Source organism: Tachypleus tridentatus, chromosome 12 (assembly GCF_004210375.1).
Source record: "Tachypleus tridentatus isolate NWPU-2018 chromosome 12, ASM421037v1, whole genome shotgun sequence".
NCBI classification, from domain to species: domain Eukaryota; kingdom Metazoa; phylum Arthropoda; class Merostomata; order Xiphosura; family Limulidae; genus Tachypleus; species Tachypleus tridentatus.
In genome coordinates this window covers 18,760,212-18,786,656 of record NC_134836.1, presented here as the reverse complement: position 1 = coordinate 18,786,656, position 26,445 = coordinate 18,760,212, and the positions used below count along the sequence as shown (strand labels likewise).

General features: G+C 34.5%; 1 protein-coding gene across 9 annotated transcripts in view; it reads left to right on the top strand.

Annotated features, from left to right (window-relative positions):
* Positions 1-26,399, top strand: part of LOC143235057 (ubiquitin-conjugating enzyme E2 H) — a 48,622-nt gene extending 22,223 nt beyond the window's left edge. For 7 of the 9 annotated variants that reach the window (XM_076472820.1, XM_076472817.1, XM_076472818.1 and 4 more), the window contains 6 exons: positions 14,553-14,629; positions 16,690-16,764; positions 17,429-17,468; positions 19,870-19,922; positions 20,369-20,497; positions 21,693-26,399. In XM_076472820.1, the coding sequence (XP_076328935.1) occupies positions 14,553-14,629; positions 16,690-16,764; positions 17,429-17,468; positions 19,870-19,922; positions 20,369-20,497; positions 21,693-21,811 (493 nt within the window). In that variant the 3' untranslated portion in view covers positions 21,812-26,399. Of the gene's footprint in view, positions 1-3,911; positions 10,711-14,552; positions 14,630-16,689; positions 16,765-17,428; positions 17,469-19,869; positions 19,923-20,368; positions 20,498-21,692 lie in introns of those variants that run through there. The other 2 variants (XR_013018910.1, XR_013018909.1) reach the window with 2 other exon arrangements.
* Positions 26,400-26,445: the final 46 nt, after the last annotated feature.

Sequence of the window (26,445 nt, the reverse complement as noted above, 5' to 3'; positions counted from 1 at the left end):
GCTGCATTGTCCTTGCGTGACTTTGTAGTGCGTCCCCTTGTAGGGCTCCATGGTGGGTGGGGTCAGTGGGTACCGAAATTTTTTCTTTTTCCTATGGATCCTCTAAAAATTTTAAATAAATTTGTAAAAAAACAGTCAATGGGTAAGCGACCACGTCTTGAATACTCAGAACAGCAATCTTCAACATCAGTAACACACATACCTCATATTCTTATATTACATTCTCTTTTGGAAAAACTTTATGGTAAATGTCCCCTTTTTTTATTCAAAAGGGACAGGAGGGACATGCTGGCTCTCCAAAGTCAGTAAAGAAACTTCGATTTGGTGACATATTGGTTGAAACATCCCAACACAATGAACTCCTCTTGAATTCAAAGGCAATTGGGGATATACCTATTGAGGTTACACCCCATGCTACCTTGAATTCTTTACGAGGAGTTATTGTTGAAAGGGATTTGAAGAACGTTCCCGAGTCAGAGATTCTCGCTGGTCTCTCCACTCAAGGAGTTTCTGCAGTGAGGCACATCTCCACTTGCAAAGATGGAGTTACACTGCTAACAAATACCCTTGTTTTAACATTTACTTCACCAAATGCACCTGCCACCATCAAGGCAGGTTATCTCATTTGCAGGGTTCGGCCATACATTCCAAACCCTCTTCGATGTTTCCAATGTCATAGATTCGGCCACTCAAAGACATCTTGTCGTTGTTCCCTGACATGTGCTCATTGTGGAGGCAAGGACCACAATGCCTATGACTGTGACATGAACCCACATTGCGTAAACTGCAATGGTTCTCACCCCTCTTACTTTCATTCTTGCCCAAAATGGTTGGAGGAAAAAGAGGTGCAGCGTTTGAAAACGACACATAACATTAGTTATCCTGAGGCTCGGAAATTGCTGTCCACAACTCCATCTTGGACATATGCTGCTGCACTTCATTCCACAACTACAGTGGAAGTGCAGACAGATCTCTCTGTGCCTCCAAGAGAATTGTTTTCAAAACAAATGAAAAGCCTTTTGACCTCCGTGGTTAAAAAGGTTGATGAATCGACTTCCACACCCATCTCTGTTCCTCCCATACCTTCCAACAAACCTCAAGATCCACGTCCTTCAGTTTCAAATACAGGCATTTCTTCTGATACATCTTTTCTCCCACCACAAGAGACAAAACAATTATTAGTTCGTCCTCAGTCACTGGATTCCTCTTCCAATAACAAAAACCTGCCCACCGACCCAGAGCAGGATCCATGGAGGTTGATAGACCTCCTCCGACTAAAGACAGTAAAGAAAAAAAGACGTGGTCGTAAACTGAAGGGTTCTCCAGCCACTTCACCTACACGTTCTTAAAAATGGCCACCTTGATACAATGGAACTGTCGAGGTTTAAGTTCTAATCTGGATGATCTCAAAACGCTGATTGCTTCCTACCATCCCATTTGTCTTTCTTTACAAGAAACATTTCTCAAAACTGCTGATACTGTCTCCATTCGGCAGTTTTCTCTGTACAGAAATGACAGATTGTGTGATGGTCGAGTACATGGAGGGGTGGCACTGTTGGTTGATCAACACGTGCCCACCCTGTCTTTGTCACACCCTTGGAGGCTGTAGCCATCCGTGTTTCCTTGGGTCATACCATCACTGTTTGTTCTCTGTACCTGTCCCCTGGAGAGACATATGATCAATCAGATCTTGATGCTCTTGTTGAACAATTGCCATCTCCATTTCTAATCCTAGGGGATTTTAATGGCCATCATCCCCTCTGGGGAAGTGCTATTATTGATGGGAGGAGCCGATCTGTAGAGCGGATGCTCTCTGATCACAATCTTTCTCTTTTCAATACTGGTTCTTCCACTTACTTTCATGCACCTAGTTAGTCCTTTACCACTATTGATCTCTCAGTTTGCTCCCCTTCATTATTCTCCCATTTTTCATGGAGGGTTGACAGTAATTCACTAGGCAGTGATAATTTTCCGATCCTTTTGAGAGAGACTGGCCGTGGTCGATGCCACCCTACCCGAGTGCCCCGGTGGAAGCTGGATCAGGCAGACTGGTCCACTTTCACTGCTCTCGCAGAACTTGATCCTGCCATCGTAAATCAGCCATCAATAGACGACTGTGTAGCAGCGGTAACTGACTGTATTACACATGCAGCTGCTCAGTATATTCCTAAAACCTCAACACGTTTTCCACGATATCCTCGTCCGTGGTGGAGTCCTGCTTGCCACTTAGCACGGAAGGCTCAAAAGCGGGCCTGGGATACTTTTCGTAGATATCCCACACTTTCAAACCGGGTTGCTTTCCAATGGGCCCGTGCACATGCTAGGTGGGTAAGACGTCAAAGCCAGAAGGAATCTTGGATTAAGTTCACAACCAGCATATCTTCTACCACCAGTTCCAAGATCATATGGGACAGGATTCGAAAGGTTAATGGGCACCACAATTCTGTCCCCCTCTCGATCTTACTCTCTGATGGTCAGGAGGTGACTGATGTTCGGAACATCGCTAACACTCTAGGTGAAAGCTTTTGCCGGGTATCTAGCACTTCTGCTTGTTCCTCCACCTTCCTGGCCATCAAGACACGGGCAGAGCGATCACCTCTTTCTTTTCGAACTGACTGTTTCTGTGACTATAATTGTCCCTTTACACTGGTGGAACTGAAAATTACCCTTCATCGTTCTGCCAGTACATCTGTTGGACCTGATGATATTCATTATGACATGCTGCACCATCTATCTCCTGCTTCTCTTGATGTCCTTCTGATTGTTTTCAACCGGATCTGGCAGGAGAATGTTTTTCCTGATGCCTGGCGCCAGGCTATTATTTTACCTTTCTCTAAGCCAGGGGACAGATCCCAAGATTCCTTCAAACTACCGTCCAATTGCTTTGACGAGCTGTCTCTGTAAGACATTAGAAAGGATGGTTAATGCTCGTCTTGTTTGGTTCCTTGAATCAAACAACCTCCTCTCGCCCACCTAGTGTTGGTTCCGACGACAGCACTCCATCACGGACCACCTAATTCGACTTGAAACATCAATCAGAGAAGCCTTTCTCAAATGCCAACATCTTTTTTCAATATTTTTTGACATTGAGAAGGCTTACGACACAACATGGAGGTATGGCATTTTGCGAGACCTCCATACATATGGGTTTCGTGGCCATCTACCCATGTTTATTAAAAAAAATTTTTAATGGACAGGAGATTCCAAGTTCGTGTGGGTTCGACACTTTCCCGTTCTTTTGTACAGGAACTTGGAGTCCCTCAAGGCTGTGTATTGAGTTTTACACTCTTCAGTATAAAGATAAATGCCATCACTGAACAACTCCCTCTCACTGTTGCGAATGGGCTGTATGTCAACGACTTTCACATCTCAAGTCAGTTGTCAAACATGAGATATATTGAGCGGCAACTACAAACTGCCCTCAATTGTGTGCGGAAGTGGACTCTGGCGAACGGCTTTAATTTCTCTCTCTCAAAACTGTATGCATGCACTTTTGCCGTCGACGGGGTATTCACCCTGATCCTGAACTTCATATCCGTGAACTTTTGCTGCCAGTGGTCCCGGAGACCAAGTTCTTGGGGCTTATCTTTGATTGTAAACTGACCTTTATACCACACTTAAAGCAGCTTGGGTCAAATGCACAAGAGCACTGAACATCCTCCGTGTTCTCTCTTCTACCAGTTGGGGGCAGATTGCTGTTCAATGTTAAAGGTATATCGTGCTCTTATTAGATCGAAACTTCGATTATGGATCAATGGTCTATGGCTCTGCCAGACCCTCGGCCTTAAAGATGCTGGACCCCATTCATCACCAAGGACTTCCACTCTGCATTGGGGCTTTCCGTACCTCTCCAGTTCAAAGTATATACATTGAATCTCATGAACCTTCTCTACACCTTAGCGCTTGCAACTATCTTTACAATATACTTGAAACTTCATTCCTTACCAAAGCATCCCACCTGGAAATGTGTTTTCCTTCCTCGGTGGGCAGTACGTTTTCAGAACAGACGATCTGTCATTGATCCGTTTGGCCTTCGCATCCAGGCGCAATTGGATGAATTGGGTCTGTCCTTGGATAACGTTGCAGATTCCACAGGTTGGCCCATCCCACCATGGCTTATTACAGCCCCAAATGTGACCTTTCTTTCAGTAACCTAAAAAGGCAGATACTCCAGATTGGAAGTACCGTCTTTTATTCAATGAATATCTTTCGAACAATCATTCAGTTCCCATTTATAGAGATGGTTCCAAATCAGGTAATTCAGTGGGCTCTGCTATGGTTTGCTATGGGTCAGTAGTTGCGTGCAGAATCCCTTCTACAGCTTCTGTGTTCACTGCTGAACTGTATGCCATATCTCTTGCCCTGGATCATATTGCAGCTGAGCAGTACTCCAACTGCACTATTTATACTGATTAAGCTTAGTTCTATACTTGCCTTGGAATCGCTACACGTTAGCTCACATCCTATTCTCGCTGATATTCGAAACCGACTGGCCCATTTCTCATTAGCAGCTACTTCAATCCAGTTTTTCTGGATACCAGGCCATGTTGGTATTCGCGGGAACGAGCTTGCAGACATGGCAGCTAAATATGTCTGCTTCAGCACCATCACTCCTATGCCTATTCTGTACATGGACTATGGTGTTGTCTTCAAGGCTCGGCTCCGTGCCAGCTGGCAGTCCACTTGGAGTGAGCAACGTGACAACAAATGTTTTGAAATCAAACCCAAAATTGGACTTTGGCCATCTAGCTTCCGTAAAGTTCGGAAGGAGGAAGTTGTTCTCACTAGGCTACGCATTGGTCACAGTTTTTTAACTCATCATTTTCTTTTATCTGGAACTGATGCACCAATGTGTAGTTTGTGTAACACTCAAATCACTATCAGCCACGTTTTACTTTCTTGCCATCGTTACAATTCTCAACGACGGCAATATTTTAAACATATATTTTCCCAGGGTCAGTCTGTAACATTGGACAGAGTTATTGGTGATGGTGACTCTGTCCACCTTGATAATGTTTTTAATTTTTTAATGGCCATTAATCTTTTTAATCTCATTTAAGTGTTGCATATTTATTCATTACACCTTTTTAATTGTGGTTCCTTTTTTACAGTTTTAATCTCTCTCCTTCAATTTGACATTGGACAATGGCCAGAACATTAAATAACTCGACACCAGGACTGGAAAGGCCAACTTCAGGTGACTAACTCTCCTGTTTGAACTATCCGTTTGAACTACTCGTTAGTCATCCTGGCGAGTTGTTGTTATACTTTTGCTGCATATCATTTCACACTTTTACTACTTAACTTTTAGTACTGGCCATATTGACTCATAACCGGAACCAGGACTGGAAAGACCAACTTCAGGTGACTGACGGTGGTTTTTATACTTACCTGTTAGTCTTCCTGGTGGGTTATGATCATTACCATTCTGCTACAGGTAGTTCTTTACAACTTTGTTGACTGGATGTCAACATTGGTTTTAACGCCATTTTCTGTTTTAATTGCCGTTTTGCTTTTATCTTCAATTACTTTTACAAATTTTACTCCATTTACTTGACTTTTATCTTTTTACTGGACATTTGGCTACTCATTATTACGATTTTGCGGAGTGTCTTTTAAAACTTTTATTCTTTTACATTTTGATAATAGCTGCTATGACACATAACCCAGAACCAGGACTGGAAAGGCCAACTTCAGGTGATTGATGGTGGTTCTTGAACTTACCTGTTAGTCTTCCTGGTGGGTTATGATCATTACCATTTTGCTAGAGTAAATATTTTACGACTTTGAAGACTGGATGTCGCCATTGGTTTTTACACCATTTTCTGTTTTAATTGCTGTTTTGTTTTTACCTTCATTTACTTTTACAAATTTTACTCCATTTACTTTATCTTTTTACTGGACATTTGGCTACTCATTGTTACAATTTTGCTATGTATCTTTTAAAACTTCTATTTTTTTACATTTTGATACTGGTTGCTATGACACATAACCTGGAACCAGTACTGGAAAGACCAACTTCAGGTGACTGACGGTGGTTCTTGAACTTACCTGTTAGTCTTCCTGGCGGGTTATGATCATTACCTTTTTGCTAGAGTAAATACCTTACAACTTCTTATACTCTGCCTTCTATCTTAACATTGTAGACTAGGTGTCAACATTGATTTTATACTTTTGTGTTTTACCTTCATTTCCATTTATGTCTATTACTACATTTTTCTTTTATTTATTTATTTTTTTTACCGAATGTCTGGCGCAGATAGCCTCGCTGCTTTGTGCCATGAAACACTAAATCAATCAATCAATCAACCCATCATACCAAACGTGCTCACTCTTTCAATCGTGGGGGCGTTATAATGTAATGATCAATCCCACTATTTGTTGGTAAGAGTAGTTTAAGAGTTGGCAGTGGGTGGTATGACTAACTGCCTTCTCTCTATTTTTCAGTGTTAAATTAGGGAGGCTAGTGCAGATGGCCTTCATGTAGTTTTGTGCAAACTTCAAAATGAACAAACAGTCTTGTGATTTTTAATACAGATTTTGGGCTTACTAGGTTCTAACTCTCTTAAAACACAGCATGACACTGGTGTTTGGAAATTTTACTGTGTGTGGCCATTAAAAATGCTTGAAAGCCCTTTATATATTTCCTCTGGAATATTTGTGCAAATAAACCTAAATGGAAGGCCCTAGTGGATTCAGGCACAGTGCATAGGTATTTTGTCCATTCTGTATCAAACTTGGCATTTTGGGTTGTTTTGATGTTGGTGGATTCTCAGGTACAAAACCACTTTCTCCAATCTTGTTTCCTAGATTGACATCAACTGCACTTAATTGTATGTGATAGCTCATTTCATTGCTTATTAGGGAAAAAAGCAGCAGCTACATGACACTATACATATGAATGGTCCTATTCTTGCTACCCACTGTATGCATTTGAAGTTAAGGACTAGGACTGTTCTAACAGCTTTGGGAAGAGAATTATATGTTTAATATGATATGATAGAGGAATTAAACACTGATAAATGTGATGTTTTAGCAGCCAGACATTATAGAGTATGATCCATATTCAAAATGTGTGAGTGTCATGCAATATACATTAAAGTTGATGGGTATGGCATTTCATTTTTAGGTTGAAATAATAGAAAAGAAAAATTCTTAGAGCTGAATTTTAAATTGTAGTCCACAACATACAGAAAAATAAAATTAAAACTGGGGCAAACAGTTACTTTTATTTTCCAACTTTCTTTTCTGTTATAGTCATGTTGAAGCCATAACTTTTTATTATAAAAGTTTTAATGTTTTTATTGCTGCTTAATTTAACATAAACACTGGTGTAGTATTGTTTGAACCATTAATCATAAGTTTATAATAGTGATATTTTCTTTGTTGCATTAAAAATTTGTATATAAGTTGATACTGTTTGTAAAACTATCACATAAACTGTAAGTATCTTTGAAAGCTAGAAGCTGAAGTGTGTGTGTGTGTGTGTGGAATGACTGGCATAGGATATTTGGAAGAAATGTGATACAGAGTTAAAGTTTTAGTTCTATAAGTTGTTTCATTTAACATGTTTCTTGTGATATGACCCACCAATGGGCACACAATTTTAGTCTAAATGAACACAGTATCATTTGGAGACAACTCAAGCAGTACTGATGTGACAGCAATGAGAACCAGTTGCAATGGAGGAGAGTGTATAGGCATGTGTTGAAGTACATGAGAAAACAGAATAATACAAGTGATCATAGGAAAATAATGACAATTTTATTGTGAATATGTAAATTAGTATATAGTATGAAGTTGAAAATAGTTATACAGTTAGGAGCCATAACAGGTAAGACATGGATGAGATTTCACTAATGTCTTGGCTCTCTTATAACAGAAAATAACTCCAACATCTGAAAGAATCTTAACCCTGAAAGTAGTAAAAATGTATTCACAATAGTCACTGGAATGTGGAAATATCTGCTTCATATGACTTATACAAGGTAATTTTATACATATGTAACACAATGGTGTAGAGAAAATGACACCTATGGCTGAATTTAGCATATGACCTCACCAAATTTAGAATTTTCCAGATTGGAACTTTAAAGTATTAAAAAGTATAAGGATGCAAAATATATACTCTGGGGCAGTGAGATCTGCAGTATTTGCATACAATAGTCTTTTTTTCCACTGTTTTTAATCTAGTTAAAAAGTTACAACATGGTCTGGTGAAATCGTATAGAGATTACAATGTTTGGTTAGCTTGATGTTGATGTCATAGCATGATACAAGATACATAACATGGTTATGTACTGAACAAGTCACTCCCTGAGAAGGTATTCAAGCAGGATGAATATACTTACTAACACATACTATTAAGTGAATGCAACATATGTCAAAATAAGCTTCTTTGTAATCATAAAATTTAATTTAAAAATATTTAGTTAATGATACAATACACGTAAATAAAAATGGCCACCCTGATACAGTGGAACTGTCGAGGTTTACACTTTCATTTGGATGACATCAAAACACTGATTGCTTCCTACCATTCTTACAGGAAACATTTCTGAAACCTGCCGATACAGTCACCTTTCGGCAGTTTTCTTTATACAGACATAACAGGCTGTGAGATGGACAAGTACATGGAGGGGTGGCACTGTTGGTTGATCAGCATATTTCTACCCTGTCTTAGCCACTGGACACATCCTGGGAGGCCGTAGCCATCCCTGTTTCCTTGGGTCGTACCATCACTGTTTGTTCTCTCTACCTGTTGCCTGGAGAGACCTATGATCAATCAGACCTTGATGCTCTCATTGAACAGTTGCTGTCTCCCTTTCTTATCCTGGAGGACTTTAATGGATATCATCCCCTCTGGGGAAGTGCTGATATAGATAGGAGGGGTTGCTTTGTAGAGCATGTGCTCTCTTATCACAACCTTTCTCTCTTCAATACTGGTTCTTCTACTTATTTCCATGCATCTTGTCAGTCTTTTACTGCTATTGATCTCTCAATTTGTTCCCCTTCATTATTATCCCATTTTTCATGGAGGGTTGACAGTAATCCATGAGGCAGTGATCACTTTCTTATAATCTTGAGAGAGACTGGCTGTGGTTGATGCCACCCGACCCGGGTGCCCTGGTGGAAGCTGGATCAGGCAAACTGACCCTCTTTCACTACTCTGGCAGAACGTGATCCTGCCATTGTCTCTAAGCCATCAATAGACAACTATGTGCAGCAGTAACTGACTGTATTATACAAGCAGTTGCTCAGTGTATTCTTAAAACCTTGATACGTTTTCCACTATATCCTCGTCCATGGTGGAATCCTGCCTGCCACATGGCATGGAAGGCTCAAATACGATCCTGGGATACTTTCTGTAGATATCCCACACTCTTGAATCGCACTGCTTTCCAGTGGACCCATGCACATGCTTGATGGGTAAGACGTCAAAGCCAGAAGGAATCTTTGATTAAGTTCATAACCAGCATATCCTCTACCACCAGTTCCAAAGTCATTTGGGACAAGATTCGAAAGGTCAATTGGTAATATCACTCTGTGCCCCTATTGATCTTGCTCTCTGATGGCCAGGAAGTAACTGGTACCCAGAGTATTGCCTATACTCTAGGTGAATGCTTTTGCTGAGTATCTAGCACTTTTCTTTCTTCCTCCATCTTCTTTGCCTTTCAGACTTGGGCAGAGCGATCACCTCTTTTCTTTTGAGTTGATTGTCTCTAAGACTATAATCGTCCCTTTACGCTGGTGGAACTCAAACTGGCCCTTCATCGGTTTGGCAATACACCAGTTGGACCTGATGATGTACACTATGAAATGCTGTGCCATCTATCTCCTGCTTCTCTTGCTATCCTTCTGGTTGTTTTTAACTGGATTTGGCAGGAGAATGTTTTTCCTGATGCCTGGTGCCAGGCTATTGTCCTCCCTTTCTCCAAGCCTGGGAAGGATACCAAGATTCCTTCAAACTACCATCCAATTGCTATTTATACAGATGGTTTGAAATCAGGTGACTGTGTGGGCTCTGCCATGGTTTGTTGTGGTTTGGTGGTTGTGCGCAGAATCTCCTCTATGGCTTCTGTGTTCACTGCTGAACTCTGTGCCATTTCTCTTGCCCTGGATCATAAGAAGCTCAGCAGTACTTGAACTGCACGATTTATATTGACTCGCTTAGTTCTCTACTGGCCCTGGAATTGCCTCATGTAGTTTCACACCCACACCCTGTTCTCGCTGATATTCAAAACCGACCGGCCCATTTCTATTTAACATCTATTTGTATTCAGTTTTCCTGGATACCTGGCCACATTGGTATTTGCGGGAATGAGCTCGCCGACACTGCAGCTATGTCTATCTGCTCTGGCACTATCACTGCTGTACCTGTCCCATACATGGACTATGGTCTTGTATTCAAGGCTTGGCTTCGTGCCAGCTGGCAGTCGACTTGGAGAGTGCAATGTGAAAACAAGCTTTTCAAAATAAAACTCTCTATTGGACTTTGATCATCTTGCTTTTGTAAGGATTGGAAATAAGTTGTTCTTACTAGAATATGCATTGTTCACAGTTTTTTAACTTATCATTTTCTTTTATCTGGAACCAATGCACCAGTGTGTAGTTTGTGTAACTATCAGATCACAATAAGCCACATTTTACTTTCTTGTCATTGTTATGATTCACAACGACAGCACCATTTTAAGCATGCTCTGGCCCAAGGTTTGTCCATAATGTTAGTGTTATTGGTGATGGTGACACTGGTTCACCTTAGTAATGTTTTTAGTTTTTTAAAGGCCATTAAAGTTTTTTAATTTATACTTTATATCTTTTTAATGTAGCTCCCTTTTAAAAATCACAGTTCATCTAGTTCAATTTGAAATTAGAAATTGACTGCAACATTAAGTAACTTGAAACCAGGACTGGAAAGGCCAACTTCAGGTGACTAACAGTGGTTTTTGTACTTACCTGTTAGTCTTCCTGGCGAGTTATGATTATTACAGTCACGCTACAGAAAGTCCTTTACAAATTGAATTACTGTAGTTTTTCTCTTGACATTGTAGACTAGATGTGAACATTGGTTTTATGCTATTTATTTATTTTTTAACTTTTTGTTTTACCTTAATTTTCTTTTATGAAGTTTACTGAATTTACTTTTACCTTTTAACCGGACATTTGGCATAGATACCCTAAATGCTTTGTGCCATAAAACACTAAATCAACCAACCAACCAATGATTAAAATCAAATGAACAAATAGAATAGAGATAATGAAACTAGGCAGATATCAGGTTGTACGTGGGCACAGTTGATTCCTCATTCTCAGTTGCCAACTTCTTGGCTTTAGTGGCATAGGCAAGCCTTCTTTTGGGATCTCATGAGGTGTACTTGGCTTGCCAGTCTATTTTGGGGGCAAATTTTGAATTATCTAGTAAATAAGGTATAGCTATATATTATGTGCTAACTTACTGTATTTCTTAATATAATTATTTGGCTTATTTTTGGGATTGAAATTTGAACTTATTGGTATTATTGAATGCTTATGTTAAACACATCCACAATGGTTATTTTATTTATACAAATTAATAAAATGAGTGTGCAAAAGATGTATTGTTGCATGATTTAGTATAATATTTGCATGTTTGTAGTTTCTTATGCTGTAAAGTATACATTTTTGTAGCATGTGGCAACTTTTTAAAGATTATAGCAATATAGTGTGCTTAGTGGCCTAGAATTGTCCTTTTAAAGATTTGTATACTTTGCCATTTTTGTATTTAAGTTTTTAAATGTTATTGAGTGGCATTAGATAGAGCTTTAGCAATGAGTTAATTGTCGTTATAAAGCATTTTGATTCTACTATAATGTTTTTTATTGATATCAGAGTTCTGTAAAAGCCCAACTTGAGAAGTAAATGCTTGTTAGCATGGTCATTCAGAACAGGTTAGTCGTGGTTCATTGAGCTTGCAAAATAATTATAGCAGTGATAAAAATATTAATAATACATCTCATTTAGAATTAAAGGAGAAAGAAGTCTGATTGGATAAATGCTTATATCCACAATATATGTACAGTTAGGTGGAATTAAAACAAGGTTAGTAGATTACATTGTATCTACAATTATTTTACTAAGGTAAATGTATAAACACACTATCAGAAACGGGGATATTTCACAAGACAGAATCATTGTTTATAAGTGAGTAGATTGCATTTTTGAACATGCCAAGTGTTTTCTAGTTGATTTTAATAATAATAAAAAATCTTGATCTGTAAATGTAAGAGATGCATGTGTTTCTTTTCAATTACAGAAAGCCTATTTTGGAGTTGCTAATGTCTTTCTAATTGTATATAAAATATGTTATTAGTTAGAAAATCAATTTACTAGAGATGTGCTCCTTGCTGCATTAAATTTTTTATTCATATGCTTTTTGTATTATAAATTAGTTGTTTATCAAAGCTCAACATCTATTGCATGTATAAAAGATAAATTGATGGCAATCATACTTGTTAATTTATTTTGCACAGTTTACAGATGTCTTTTCTTATTTGAGAATATACTATGGCAGCATGAAAAGTAAATCATTGACAGCTTATGATTGGTTGACTTGTAGAATGCATGAAGCCACAAAAAATTGTATTGAAAAAGAGAAATTTGATGGCACTATTTCAATATTTGATATTTCCTAAATTTCTTTTGTATTTACCAGTCATAAGGAATGTTATTTGAACACAAGTTTTCCTTCAGTCACTGAATAAAATACTATGGAAAACTATTTTTATAATGGTTTTGTTTAGGAGGCTAGAAAGCCAGAAGTTTAATAAATTTTATATATTGTTTATAGCAGTAGGTGCAAAATTCTAAACCATATTCATAAACAGTTTTGACATTTATTTCATAATACAATTGATTTCATTTCCAAGGGTTCCATGTCATTAAGAATGTTTATTACATTAAAGCTGTCATCTGGCCTGTATAGTAGACAGTAGTTTATAAATATGTTTTGTAGTTAAAATTTGGTATATAGCAGAAAGTCCTAAAGAGATGTTTCAAGAATGATAATGGAGTATATATACTCTGTACTGATGAGGCTCAAAATATTCATGTCATGATCTTTTACAGACTGCTCTTTTACCAGACACTTCATTTAATCACAGTTTGTGATAAAGGAAAGTATCTGACAGTTACAACATACAGAGATACTACAAAACTGTAGATATGCATTTTAGAGATGTTAGAGGCTATGAAAATACTGTATACAAACTACGTCATATTGCACTTCAACTTGTTGGAGTCTGGGTAACATCAGTTTACAGATATATCTCAAGTACAATTACTTGTGTAAACACGTGTGTGTGAGCAGTGGACTTGTACAGTTTAAAAAAATTTTGCCACATTTTATTCAGATACACACTTGTTATACACAAAATTATGTATCTAATGTGGGGTTTGTCCAGCACCATGTATGATGAAATAAAAAGAAAATCATATATCTTCATAGGTACTTGTGCTTTCTCTGTTCAGTGATACTTTAATATCATTCATTGATCATTAGGTTTTCAAATGTATCTCAGAAAAGTGATCTAGGAAGGTCAAAACATTGTTCTCTGCTTATCAATAAAAGTGTTAATACCCATACCAGCTGTTCTGAGATGCATTTTTATTTAAAATGAGTTTCTCGTTATCAAGCATTAGGTTTTCAGTTAAGGAGAGATTCCAAAATGTACTAGCTTGATTTTTAAGTCAGTGGATGGGACTCTGGAATTTCTGGATAAGTTATGGTAGAATAGTCCAACATAGTAAATGGTAAATATATTTTAATATCTAACTGCATTCTTATTTTAATGAAAAATGCTCTTTGTTTCATTGATGTAGTTATTGTACAAAGCAAGTGATAAACCCTGTCTTGTAGTTTAATTATGTTTCATAGAGAATTTTATTTACTGTCCTTCAATAGGGTTTTAAGCATTTTATTTAACAACTGTACCATTTGGGATTCAGTGAAGCATTATTGTGTTAAACTTTTTTTTTTTAGTTTACAGCAAGTTTTCTGTGAGTTAGGTTTATTATCTAAGTAGCTGCTCAAATGTATATTTAGATATTGTACCTAACTCTTTTTTATTTGCCTATCTCTACTATAATTGTCAAACAAGTACTGTAAACGTGTTGAGATAGAGAAGGTCTTATCTGAAGGAATGACTGTCTTGCTGTATATACTTGTGTGTGTGTGTTTGTCTGTTTGGATGGATGGTTATTTAGCTGTATGACTCTGGCAAGTCTTTCAATGTTATATATTTCATTACTTTACTATAACTAAAGTACTAAGTGTAAGAAATTGAGGTGTCATTAAATATGTTAGATTCTTGACAGATGTAACTACAGGGATATTACAAGATGTAATTTGAGAGGTCAAAGTTGTTAATGTGCTAATACAATAGTTATGTAAAGTATTTCTGAGCATCTGTGGATTTACAACTATATAAAGTTGTGATGTGCCTGTACTTGACTGAAATATGCTGTTTATTTCTGTTTATTAAATAAACTGTTTATTCTTGACACTTTGACTTCAGTATTGAAGGTAAGCATGAAGTAACCATTTTAGGAGGCCTAAATGAGTTCTGTGTGAAGTTTTATGGACCTAAAGGAAGTAAGTGATTTTCATTATTTTGTGCTTCTTTTGAAATATAACTTAATTCATTTACAGCTTTTTTACCATTCTAAATTATTACAGTACATTAATATATGCTTGAAATGTGTTTTCTTCCAACAGAAAAAAAAAGAGCAAAATAAATAATCCATGAGGAAAACAAATAATAATGTAAATTAGTGTGTTTATTGGTCGCTTTTTGTTTTGTTAATTTTACAAATAACTTTCTTAAAAAAGAACATGATATAAAACTGTCTGTAGTAGATGTTTAGTGGATTCTTTTCAAATTGATGGAGGACTCTCTCAGACTTGTATAGAAATAAATTTTGGATTTGTTGGAGAGAAAGACGAAAATAGCGTAGAAGCTATTCACTGAGTTTTAACATACATTATAGCTCTTGAATCCCGTAAAACATAACATTTTACCTTATTCTGTGTAGGAAAACTTTAAAAGAATAACTGAGTTTTGCAATAACATTAGGTCTGGTCAAATGAGTAAGCATGTATTTATTTGAAAAGAGTGAGGAACTAGATCTAACTTCATTTTCAGGCATTTATATAATGTATATTGTAGTAATGGAAGTATAGCGTGAGAAGGAGTTTGATGAATGAACCTACCTCTAAGCTCAATGGACCATAGCCTACAACCATTTCTGCTGTTATGTGATGGTGTAATGGGCTCTGAATATTAATGGTTAATAATATCCACCCTATGGTAAAGAACATCTTAAAACCTTATCAACATTTGACAAATATAAGCATCTTTGGCTGTCAGCTTTTCTTTTTAAAGGTGACACTACTAGATATTGATGTGAAATGTCATGACGTATAAATATATAAACCTGTTCTACCAAATACTGATTTTTGAACATAGGCTTATAGACTAGTCATTACACTGGAGATTGCATTGATCATCAGAATACTAATTTGAATAAAAAATCTATTGTGTGCTTACCATATAGGTTGATGGTTGAGATTGTTTCACACATTTCCAACTATTTTAAAAAATAGGGATAGTTTAGAAAACTAGTTCAATGTTAAATGTGGCATTCATTTATTCATTGCTATTATTTCCTTTCTTATAACCTACAAAATTGTCAGAGTATATGTGAAAATCCTGTCATTAAATCACTAAAAGTTCTCTGGGATAGTGGTAAGCCTTCAGATTTTCAACTCTAAAATTAGGGGTTTGATTTCCCTTAATCTGACATGGCTCTGCTATAACACAATATTTAAGCCACTGCTAATTTCATTATTAACACTTTACAGTTTTATTGCTGTTTGTTTCCTTAACTGATATTCAATTATTTGATTAATCGTAGTTTAATACAGGTTTTTGACAAATGTAATTACCAATATTGTCATTATTGTCTGATAGAAGCATGCAGCTAATTATTTATTCATACATCCAAATTAGCTGTAACATGAAGTTAGTGTAACTAAAAATTAACAGTATGTTTTATAAAGTATTCATTGTTAGGAAGTATAAAAACAGGTTTTATTTCAGAAACAAGTTACAAATAGCATTTCATGTGCTCAAGAAGAAAATGTGCATTAATTCTAAATAAAATGTATTTTAGGTAGTATTTATAAGTTTAACTTGGTTAATGTAAGTAATATAATTATTTGTTGTTCTTTAAAAACAAAAGAGAAATGAATTTAAAAATTCACAGACTTCTAATACTCTTCATACAAAAATGAACTTTTTTGATGTGTGCTTCCCTTAACTCTTTGATTATTTATTGGCCTTATGTTTGAATCATTTTCCAAGTTTTACTATTAAATCTTTTACACACAAACTGTGAATATAAATTAGTAATTGTCAGAGTGGTAATAGTCATTTTGCCATGCTGTCAAAACGTAAAGAAATCCAATTCTTTTGTGAGATGTATTTCTCCGAAATAACATAGTAGTATACGAGTTTTACTATTTATGTTACTCTTATAATGAACTTGTCCATTTGTTGTGAGAGGCTTTATTTCATAAAATAACTGTGTGAAAATGTGTTCTAACTTGTGTGATATGTCTTTTAGGACTCATATTTATGTTTTGTTTTCTAGCACCATATGAAGGAGGAGTTTGGAAAGTAAGAGTGGATCTTCCAGAAAAATATCCTTTCAAGTCTCCTTCAATAGGTAGGCTGAGAATGTAAATTGACAAAGTGATACACAAATTCAGGTTTGTAGAATGTACAATAATGTAACAGTGTTTGTTTATTAATATTTTTATTATATTAAAAATAACACATTATCATAAGAATATAACTGCCTGATTTCAAGTTCAGAAGAACTAAACTTATTACAGCTTTTGGGCAGTTATTTATTGTTCACAACTATTTCATATATCCAAAGGTTCATATTTGGTTTAAGATGCTGACATGGATCATTAATTATCATCGGTTGAAATGGGGATCTACAAGATTTTTCGTACATTCCCATTTCTTGGTCTGTAGGGTCACCCACAGCATCCACAACGGAGCTTCATTTCTATATTTTCAATTTGCTTATAATTTGAAGGATAACATTAACTCCATGGAGGGAAACTTAGTTTTATATTTAAGACAGTTGATAAATATGCACGTGTAGTATGTTTTAATAATTGTTTGATGAAGTAAGTTTTTATTTGTAGGTGTTCAGATAGACACTTGCAAATTAATGAAGAATCTTATAGATTCATTAGTTTATTATATTTTGTTGAAAACTTGTTTCTAAGAGATGTATGAAAGCAAACTTCAGCCATATAACTTATTTGATATTTGTTTATAGTATTTACTGGTTTTCATTTTTAATCTTATTTTAGGCTTTATGAACAAGATCTACCATCCAAATATTGATGAAGTGTAAGTATTGTAAATTTTGTTAAGGTATCATTTAAACATCTTTGTCTACAGAGTACATTTAATATTTTATTATCTCATGTGAAACATGTAAAAAAGTAAATTATGCTGTCACACAAGGATAGATCACCAAAAAATTTAATATAACAGCAAGGCTAGTCATAATTGTTATAGTATAAAATTATGTATTGGAGAGTTATGTTCTGTACAAAGCCTGTTCACCACATATTCTTCATCAAACACATGATAGAGAAAACCTTTTTGGACATTTTGTAACTGAAGTATGTATTCAAAAGCATGAAGTTTTGTATAGGTATTGGGATAGTAGAAACTTTATTAACTTTAAAAATAAATAATAAATAATTTTGATAGTGATTGATGAAGAGGAGGATATTTTATATTGTTATTGTTTATATAAGCATTGTGATTACTTGTGAAATGTGTATAACATGGTCTCATGAATCTTTTGCCTAAAACAGTGATGTTTGTTGGTTTGTCAAGAAATCTCTCATTTATTAAATCAAAAGTGCCTGCATACACACACACACACACACAGGTATTTGAAAATGATATTTTCATATTTATTAGAAGTTGCTATTTGTGTGTTGATGCTCTTGTTTGGTCCCTTGTTGTGCTACCATAATACTCTTCGCATGCTGCAATGCACCTCTGTTGGTTGAGTTGACTTTTAGTAACCATAGTAGCAGAGATTGAAGTCTCATGCCTCTGAAACACAAGTAAAGATTTTGTAACATAACATTTAGATACCCCTACTTGAATTCACAAATTCTTGGATGGCTCGTGTTTTCCAGGCATTTTGATACACAAACATTGTTTTTTTGTCATTGTTCATTTATCTTTACTGTTATTGAGGTGTGTTTTTATGGTGCTCTGTTAATAAGTTTCAGCTTGACATCTTAGTACTTATGTTTTAGTGCTGACTCTCAGTGAAACCTTTCTGGTCTTCAAGAAGCTCTCCTCTGTACCATCCTACTTTGATTTAAAATACAACTAGGCTTTCTTCAGCCCTTTTTAGTTCCTCATGTTTGTTTGTCTCATTAAGTTTTCTGCTAGAGTGTGAACAAACCTATTTTTTTCTCTCCTTCTTTTTCTGGGTTCTCTATTATTCCCAGGAATGATTCTGTTTTAGTTTTACTTGATGTATGATTCTAGCTGGCTCAATCATGACTCCCTAAGTTTTAAGTAACCATTGTTAAACATAATATTCACAGTAAAAGGTGTTTTTATGTCTTAGATTTGTTTTGTGCACTAACAAAAACTTCTGTCACAATAACGTATAAAATTTCATTGTGATTTTTCTTGGTGCATCTCTATATATGTTAAGGGGATAAACTAACTTCAGAATGAAAGTATTAAGTCTTGTTGTGTCTGATACAAGTCTTTAAGTGAAAAGTCTGTGCTTAGTATTATTCCTTAAATAATTGGTCACACAAATTTCAGTGGTAATGCACATCTTTGGAGACATTAATGTTTACTTTATCTTTATTTTGTGATCTTTAGCTGATTTTCATGAAAAATTGACCTAAAATGTCTAAATGGAAGATAAAGGGTTCAGTTAGATGAGTCAATTAAACTCTTTTTTTTTTCCCCAGTTCTGTTTAAAAAGTTAATATTGTTACCTACACAATCATACATTTTCATGGTAGACATACATGAGGAACTAAAATGTATCACCTTTATAACTCAATATTGCATTTAATACTGTTTTTAAAGTTACCATTTAAACATCAAAAACTGGTGGGGACATTGGAAATCAATAGATGTTACATTTATGATAAATCATATGAACTGCAGAGGTATTTTACACAGACATGATTTCAAATGTGAAATGAACAAATTAAGAGGAATGTAAAACAACAACAACGTGTGGTTCTTTTTAATACAATTATATGTATAGTTACATCTGGTAAACAGTGGTTCCCAAACTGGGGCCCACAAAAGTGTTTTATATATAAATAAGCTATGCAGAAATATTCTTTTTAAAAATTTTTTGCCATAGCACAAAGCCATGTATTCAACAATAATTTTACTTATTGCAATAAATATGAGTGCACAGCATTATTTATATCCAAGTTTGTTTGTTTTTTCAAAGAACAAATTGCAATGAAAGTAAGGTACCTCACAGTGGCTATTACTTAAAAAGTCCTACTAAATAATGTTGGAGTTTTCAGCCAGAGTATTTAAGGTTTTTTGGGGGGGTTCAAGCTAAAAAGTTTGGGAACCCCTGTTTTAAAATAGAGTATAATGGTAACAAAACTGTTTATTTAGTTAGTTTAAATGTTGGAAAAACTATTATGCTGTGGCTGTAATTGAAGTAGTATAAAATATTGTACTTTAAGCTCACTTTAAATTTCAAATATAAAGTTTTCTTTTTTATTCGTAGTTCAGGAACAGTGTGTCTGGATGTCATCAATCAAGCTTGGACAGCACTTTATGGTACCTTGCTTTTATGTAATTGTGATCATGCATGAAAAATTAGTTTTAACAATGATTAATATCCATGTTTGTAAAATGTGAGACTATTTAAAAATTAAGGATTTAGAAAGGTACATGTAATAATAGCTTTAGCATATCAAAGGTTGTGTGCCTCTGTTTGAAAAATAGGAAATTTTGTTTTAATAACATACCATTGGAAACAACAGCACAGATTACATATACAGTAAAAATATGTCATGGTGTGTAGAAATTATTGTTGGCATTGTATTTTAAGATTAACTAACTTTTTTTTTAACGTGAGAAATAATACGTAACCAAGAATCACAACTATGTGCAAACTAGTTTTCTTTAAATGTTTTTGAAGATATATACTTTTCTCTTTGTAAAATCCTATAAGTATGCATTTTCAAAACTTACCTTCAGTAAAAGATGTTTTTATGTCTTAGATCTATCAAACATCTTCGACTCCTTCCTTCCTCAGCTATTGACATACCCTAATCCTATTGACCCTCTTAATGGTGATGCTGCTGCAATGTATTTACACAAACCAGAAGAATACAAAAAAAAAGTTCAAGGTAGGAACATTTAGACAAAATAATGGTTATTTTTTAAAGCATGTTATGTTTTATCAACTGAATTTTTTATCAGGCTCACAAATTCATTTTAATTTAATAAATACTGCAAAACTATTTTTTTCCTCAAAATAAAGTATACATGATTTATAAGTGAAATTTTATATTGCAGCTAAGGCCATGATAGATTTATTGAAATTAAATCATGCTTTGTTTAAATATGATCTTTAGAGACATTTCATTCTTTAGAATCCATTATCTTTGTATGCGACTATAATTTCAGCCTCATCACTTTACTAATTATGGCAAGAAGAAAGCAGTGTAATGATCTTTAACCCTTTTATAGCCTTGAAAAGTAACCTGTGGGGTCATGTTAAATTTTTTTGTATTCAGTTAGGATCCAAAGCATGTCACCTTACAAGGCAAGTTAACCAAATGTATTGAGAATTTTTCTTTTTACTGTTACTGTGTTTGTTGACTTTGGTGGCTATCTTGAGCTGTGATACTTTCATTTTTATAAAAAAAAACCAACTTGGTCTTTATAATTACCATATTCTTCATAATTAATATTGCACAAGAATGTTTGTGGAAAATCTGTTGGCTTGATGAATATGGAAGTGAGGTAGTTATGAGAAAAAATGTGATGAAATAAAAAATTATAGTAGAAGGAAAGTAACTAACACTTGTCATGTGGAAATGACATGCATATATTACAGATTCATTATTATTTGATAAATGCATGCATCCAATAAATAAAGATCATTACTACAAGTTGAAAACTTTACGATGGTAGAATTCATTGCATTATGCATATAAATTCAGTATTTAATATTTAAAAAGTTCTCTCAAATGTTATATGTATGTACATGTTTATATTTTGTTTTAAAACTTTACTGTTTTAAAACTTATCATCCACAGTCTGACATCACTGTAAGTGGCTATTCAAACATATCTACTAATGCAATGTTATAGCTGTTAATTAAATAAAATATTTCATTTCTATAGAAGTTTGTAATGAGTGAAGTATAAAAATTGCCTGTTCAATGAAAAAAGTGTCTTAAATGAAGTCCTTACATCCAAGTATTTCAGAATGAACTTGTGAAGTATTTTGTTTTTAAACATAATTCAGTGTTTCCTGTTTTATGTAGGTGATTTAAGACTATTAAACATCTTGTTTTATGCACTTGTTTTTTTATAGATTATGTTAGGAAATATGCAACAGAGGAAGCCCTTAGAGAGCAGGGAGAAGAGTCATCTAGTAGTGAAAGCTCAATGAGTGATTTTTCTGACGATGAAACAAAAGATATGGAACTATAACATTTAGTTATGGCTCAGGGTTAATAAGGGATGGGATGGGGAGGGAAATCAGTGTGAGAGTGGGTTGGGGGGGGGAACTTGTTTTATCTTACTTAGCCACTATCATGTGTAATATAAACATTTTGAATTATACATGTACACATAAGTATGAACAGAGAAGTGATGTAACCCTTTATAATGGATAACTGTGGAATGCATTACTTTTGATATGTCAGTAATCATATGGTTAAAAGTAGAGGATATCAAACTATGCATTGTCATTATGGAACCATCAGAGTCAGTTATCTTGCTAAACCAAGTAGTAGTCATCCAAAGCAATTTATCATCAGAATAATATCTTGCTGTGCTGTGTAGTAACTCTCCAAGATGTATCATCAGAGCATGTTGTCTTACTGTTAAAAATAACAGCTATCCAAGAAGATGCACAGGGATGGTGTCAACCTTTTCCTGGTGAGGTGGTTAAGGTTGGCTGGGTAGAAAATGGAGTTCTGCAGCCTACATTTTATGGACACACATACTGTATTACTTAGGAATTGAGCCAGCATTAACAGTAAGACTAAGACATACTTTGGGATAGTTACAGCCCCAACAGAGTACCTCTTCTACTTTACCATCACCCTTGCTTCATAATAAATTACGTTGCTGTCCCTGGTACTAATCAGTCAACATGTACCATCAGAGTATGCTACATTACGGTACTATGTACCAACAGACGAAGTTCCTTACTGTACCCATTGCCAACTTGCTAATCATCTGAGTTACATTAATGTAGCATGCACTAACTGATGGTAAAGATGCACCATACAAGTAAGTTACATTAATGTTGCATGTACTTACTGGTCAAGAAGACATGTTTTTTTTGAAATCTAGGAAACCAATTGTATTTTACCATTGGGAAGTGAGAGTATGTGTTAGAGTTTATTTTAATAGATGAGGAATCAAGAAAGTAAGAAAAACTAAAATATGACTGCACTGTGATTTGTAATTCTTTGTCATCTAAGGAAACTGATGTGTACACCCTTGACATTATTCATTTTAGATTACAAATATTTACAGACAAGAAGAGCATAAGCATGTAGCAAGGTATAGTTTTATATGGTTATTACTAAGGCATTGTTGAGGGGTGTTTACAAGTAACTGGCTTTCAAGTATCACTTGGTGAGCTTCAGAATAACATGTATGTTCTGTCTGACTATTTTCAGAAAGAAATTCATTTCTCGTGAGTTTTCACTGTAAAATATTAAGACATGAAAACACATTTGTCTAATTATACCAACTCTTAAAAAGTGTTTATCCTTCATCATCAGGACACTTTTAGAATAACCTCATCTAGAGTTTTGGTTGACTTTATTGTCAAAAAAACAATGTGTCTTGTTATCATTGCAGCACTAAGTGTAACATCATCTGGAGTTTTATCCATACTTTGTTGTCAGAAAAGCAGTGTGTATCCTGTAATCGCTTGTACTTTGAGGACATCTGGAGTTTTGCCCATATTGTGTTGCCAAACAGCAGTGTTTCTGTAGTCACCGGAGCACTAGGAGTAACATCATCTGGAGTTTTGACCTACGGTGTCAGAGCCATAACGTAAATAATTTTAATCAGATTTGTTGTCAGAAAGTTAGTGTCTGGCATTTTAAATGCTTAAATGTTTCAGAGCAACATAATGTAAAATCGTTAAGATATGATATAAAAAGATGTTTACTTAGCCTGTCATCACTTGTTTTGAGAATAACATAATGTAGTCGTTAAGTATGTTGTCAAAAAATGTGCCTGGCATATCAGTGCCAGACAGTTCTATTGGAAAATCATCTGAAAATCTCAGAAAATGTTTCACCTAACCGTTAACACGAAAATAAACGTAAACCTCTTATTATAAAAATCTCATATAAAAGTTTGCTGAATATAAAACTTGTTTCAGTTGACTCGTTTTTAGATCCACAGATATGTAAAAAAATTAACAGTTGCTTAATACTCCTGCTGTCTCTAGTAATTCTACATCTAACAATCATGTATTATTTTGCATTGAAAAAGTTTGATTTTCTCCAGAAGGTTCTGGATAAGTAACATTATTGTTTATTCTGTGATGAAACTTGTTTTTACTTCTGAACTATTTATTAATGCAAATAAGATGTGTATTTTTTGGTTAGTTCAGTAGTAGTAATCTTTGATACAGTTTCATAAAGTTCATGGAAATGTGTAGAATTACCTGAGAAAAATTGTAGGCAAATAACGTAAAATAAATATTAATAATTGCACCAGTAAGATATTTGTTGTCATTTAAGTATTTGGAGAAATAGGTGACTTTTTCCCAATGTATGGATGGTTTTAATTTCCTTTCATCACACAATGAAAATTGTATTGCAGCTCTGTTTAAATTATTTTAATTAACAAAAATATGAGGACTAAATCACACATCTGAACTTAATTCTTAGAGAGAGAGAGAGAGAGAGCAGGCATCATCACAGTGAGATGAAGATGTAAAAATTCATACTACGTTTTACAATTGTCAATGTGTATTAAATGAAAATTTGAAAGATTTTCCACAAAACTTTTAAGGATTTTAACTCTGGACTGTGGTAGTAAAAGTGATTTGTAACTGAGCCACATTAAAACGTGATTGTGTTGTTGAATTTAAAGGACTTGTGGTTATTGTAGCAGGATATTTTAGTTAGTATAAAACTTTGTGAATGTGTGTGCCTCAATGTCAATGTGACAGTAATTGTTTTATATTTGATTATTCTGTAGAGAAATTTGAACTTTCTAAACAAGGTCATAGTGATCTAGCATTTTATATGCAGCAGTGTGTATTAACTTGAATTTGTATATAATTTCACAGTGTACATTGTTATATACAAATGTTAATTTCTTTTGACATTGTTGAGAAACTAATGTGTGTGTTTAACAGGCTACTGATAAGCTGCTTGTGTAATGTATTAAAGATTGATTACATTTTGTGTCAATAATTGTTTCAGCAACACACCTTGTTATAGTTTGTTTCTGAACACATTAATACATGTACGATCATATTTTATCTTTTAAAATATAAAAGAATCCATATGGACATGTATTTTCTTTAACCATCATCTACTGAGAGAGAAAAAGTTGTTACACTATTTTTATTCTTGGCTGATTTATAAAACTCCAACATTCATGTTACAAAATTAGCTTGTTCAAAAGGTTTTATGTAAATGATAAAGTTAGGTACAGAACATACTGAAATGAAACCTTTTTGCTTAGTTACATACATCCTGCTATCATACTTCAGTGTGAAGAATAAGGTATGATTTGTTGACTAATGTTTATCATGACACCTTTCCAATACTGACTTGTATTATTATGAATTCTAATGAGCACACCCATCATGTATTGTAAACAACCCTACATTATTTCAGTAAGTTATATTTATTAATCTTTCCAATTTTAATTTTTATGATGTAGTTAGATGAAAAATTTGATAAAACCTTTCAGAACATTGTTTCAGCAAAGTAAAATTGGATTATAAGTAATGGTTCAGATATATAACTCATGCATGGAACATGTACCACATGTACAAATAAGAATACTTAGAATATCATCCCACTTATTGTATATGTAGTTAACGGATTTGACACACGACGTTTTCTTGTTTTAGTTCATTTTAGTTGGGAGAGCCAGCAGTCCACTTCATTCAAATATTAATCTTTTAAATTAAGGTTATAAACCTATCTCTAGCCAGTTGTGTTTTTCATTTATCATTATTGTGTAGTACATGGGCATTTCAACACAGTATATGTACCAATCCAATCAAAACCTAAACATCAGAATTTAAAAAATTGAAACTTTATAGTATTTTTAAGTGTAATCTTTTTGAAATGTCGTGCAATGGAGTAAAAGTATCTTAACACTTAGAGCAAACAGAACCAGAAGGTTAACAGTTCTGCCCATTATAAAATGGTTAAAACTAGAATAACCCAAAACCTATTGCTAGGTTTTTTTGTTCAGAGTTGTACATTTTGTCATGGAAAAAAATTTGTAGTTTAAAAAAAGATAAAATCCATGAAGGAAAAACTTCTAGTGCCACAGTAATGACTTTGTATTAATTTTTTTCTTCTGTGATTGGGTTTTTATGCATAAGATGTGTAAAAAAAATGTTCTCTTTTTAGTATAAACAAGACCTGTGCATGTGCAAAACTGTGGGTGCATCTTCATTGTATAAACATCTCTTAAAGTGTGTATTGTTACTCAAAACTTCATCAGAGTAAAATTATTTAGCAGTTTAAGTGCTCATCCTTTTTAAAACTTTGAAGCTTAGTAAATGTATATTCTAAGATGTAATATTCTCTTGTAGGCTGAAAGTTTAAAATTGGTTGTTGAAATACTTGAAACTTTTTCTTAACCAAAGTTCAAGCAGAATTTTGTCTTTTCCTGATCTCTGTGCTTGCATATGGTGTTAATGTGGTAAAAACTCACACAAAAAACTGTATTTGATGCATGAGTAGGTTTAAATGAAGTTTTATATTTATGGAAATGCTTGTTTTAAAGTAATTTCAAAAGACACTATTGTAATTCATCCTGTAGCATTATTTTCAATAAATTAAGAAATCGCCAACCCTGGATTACTTAATGGATGTTTTCTTTCCTTTATGTTATGTAGA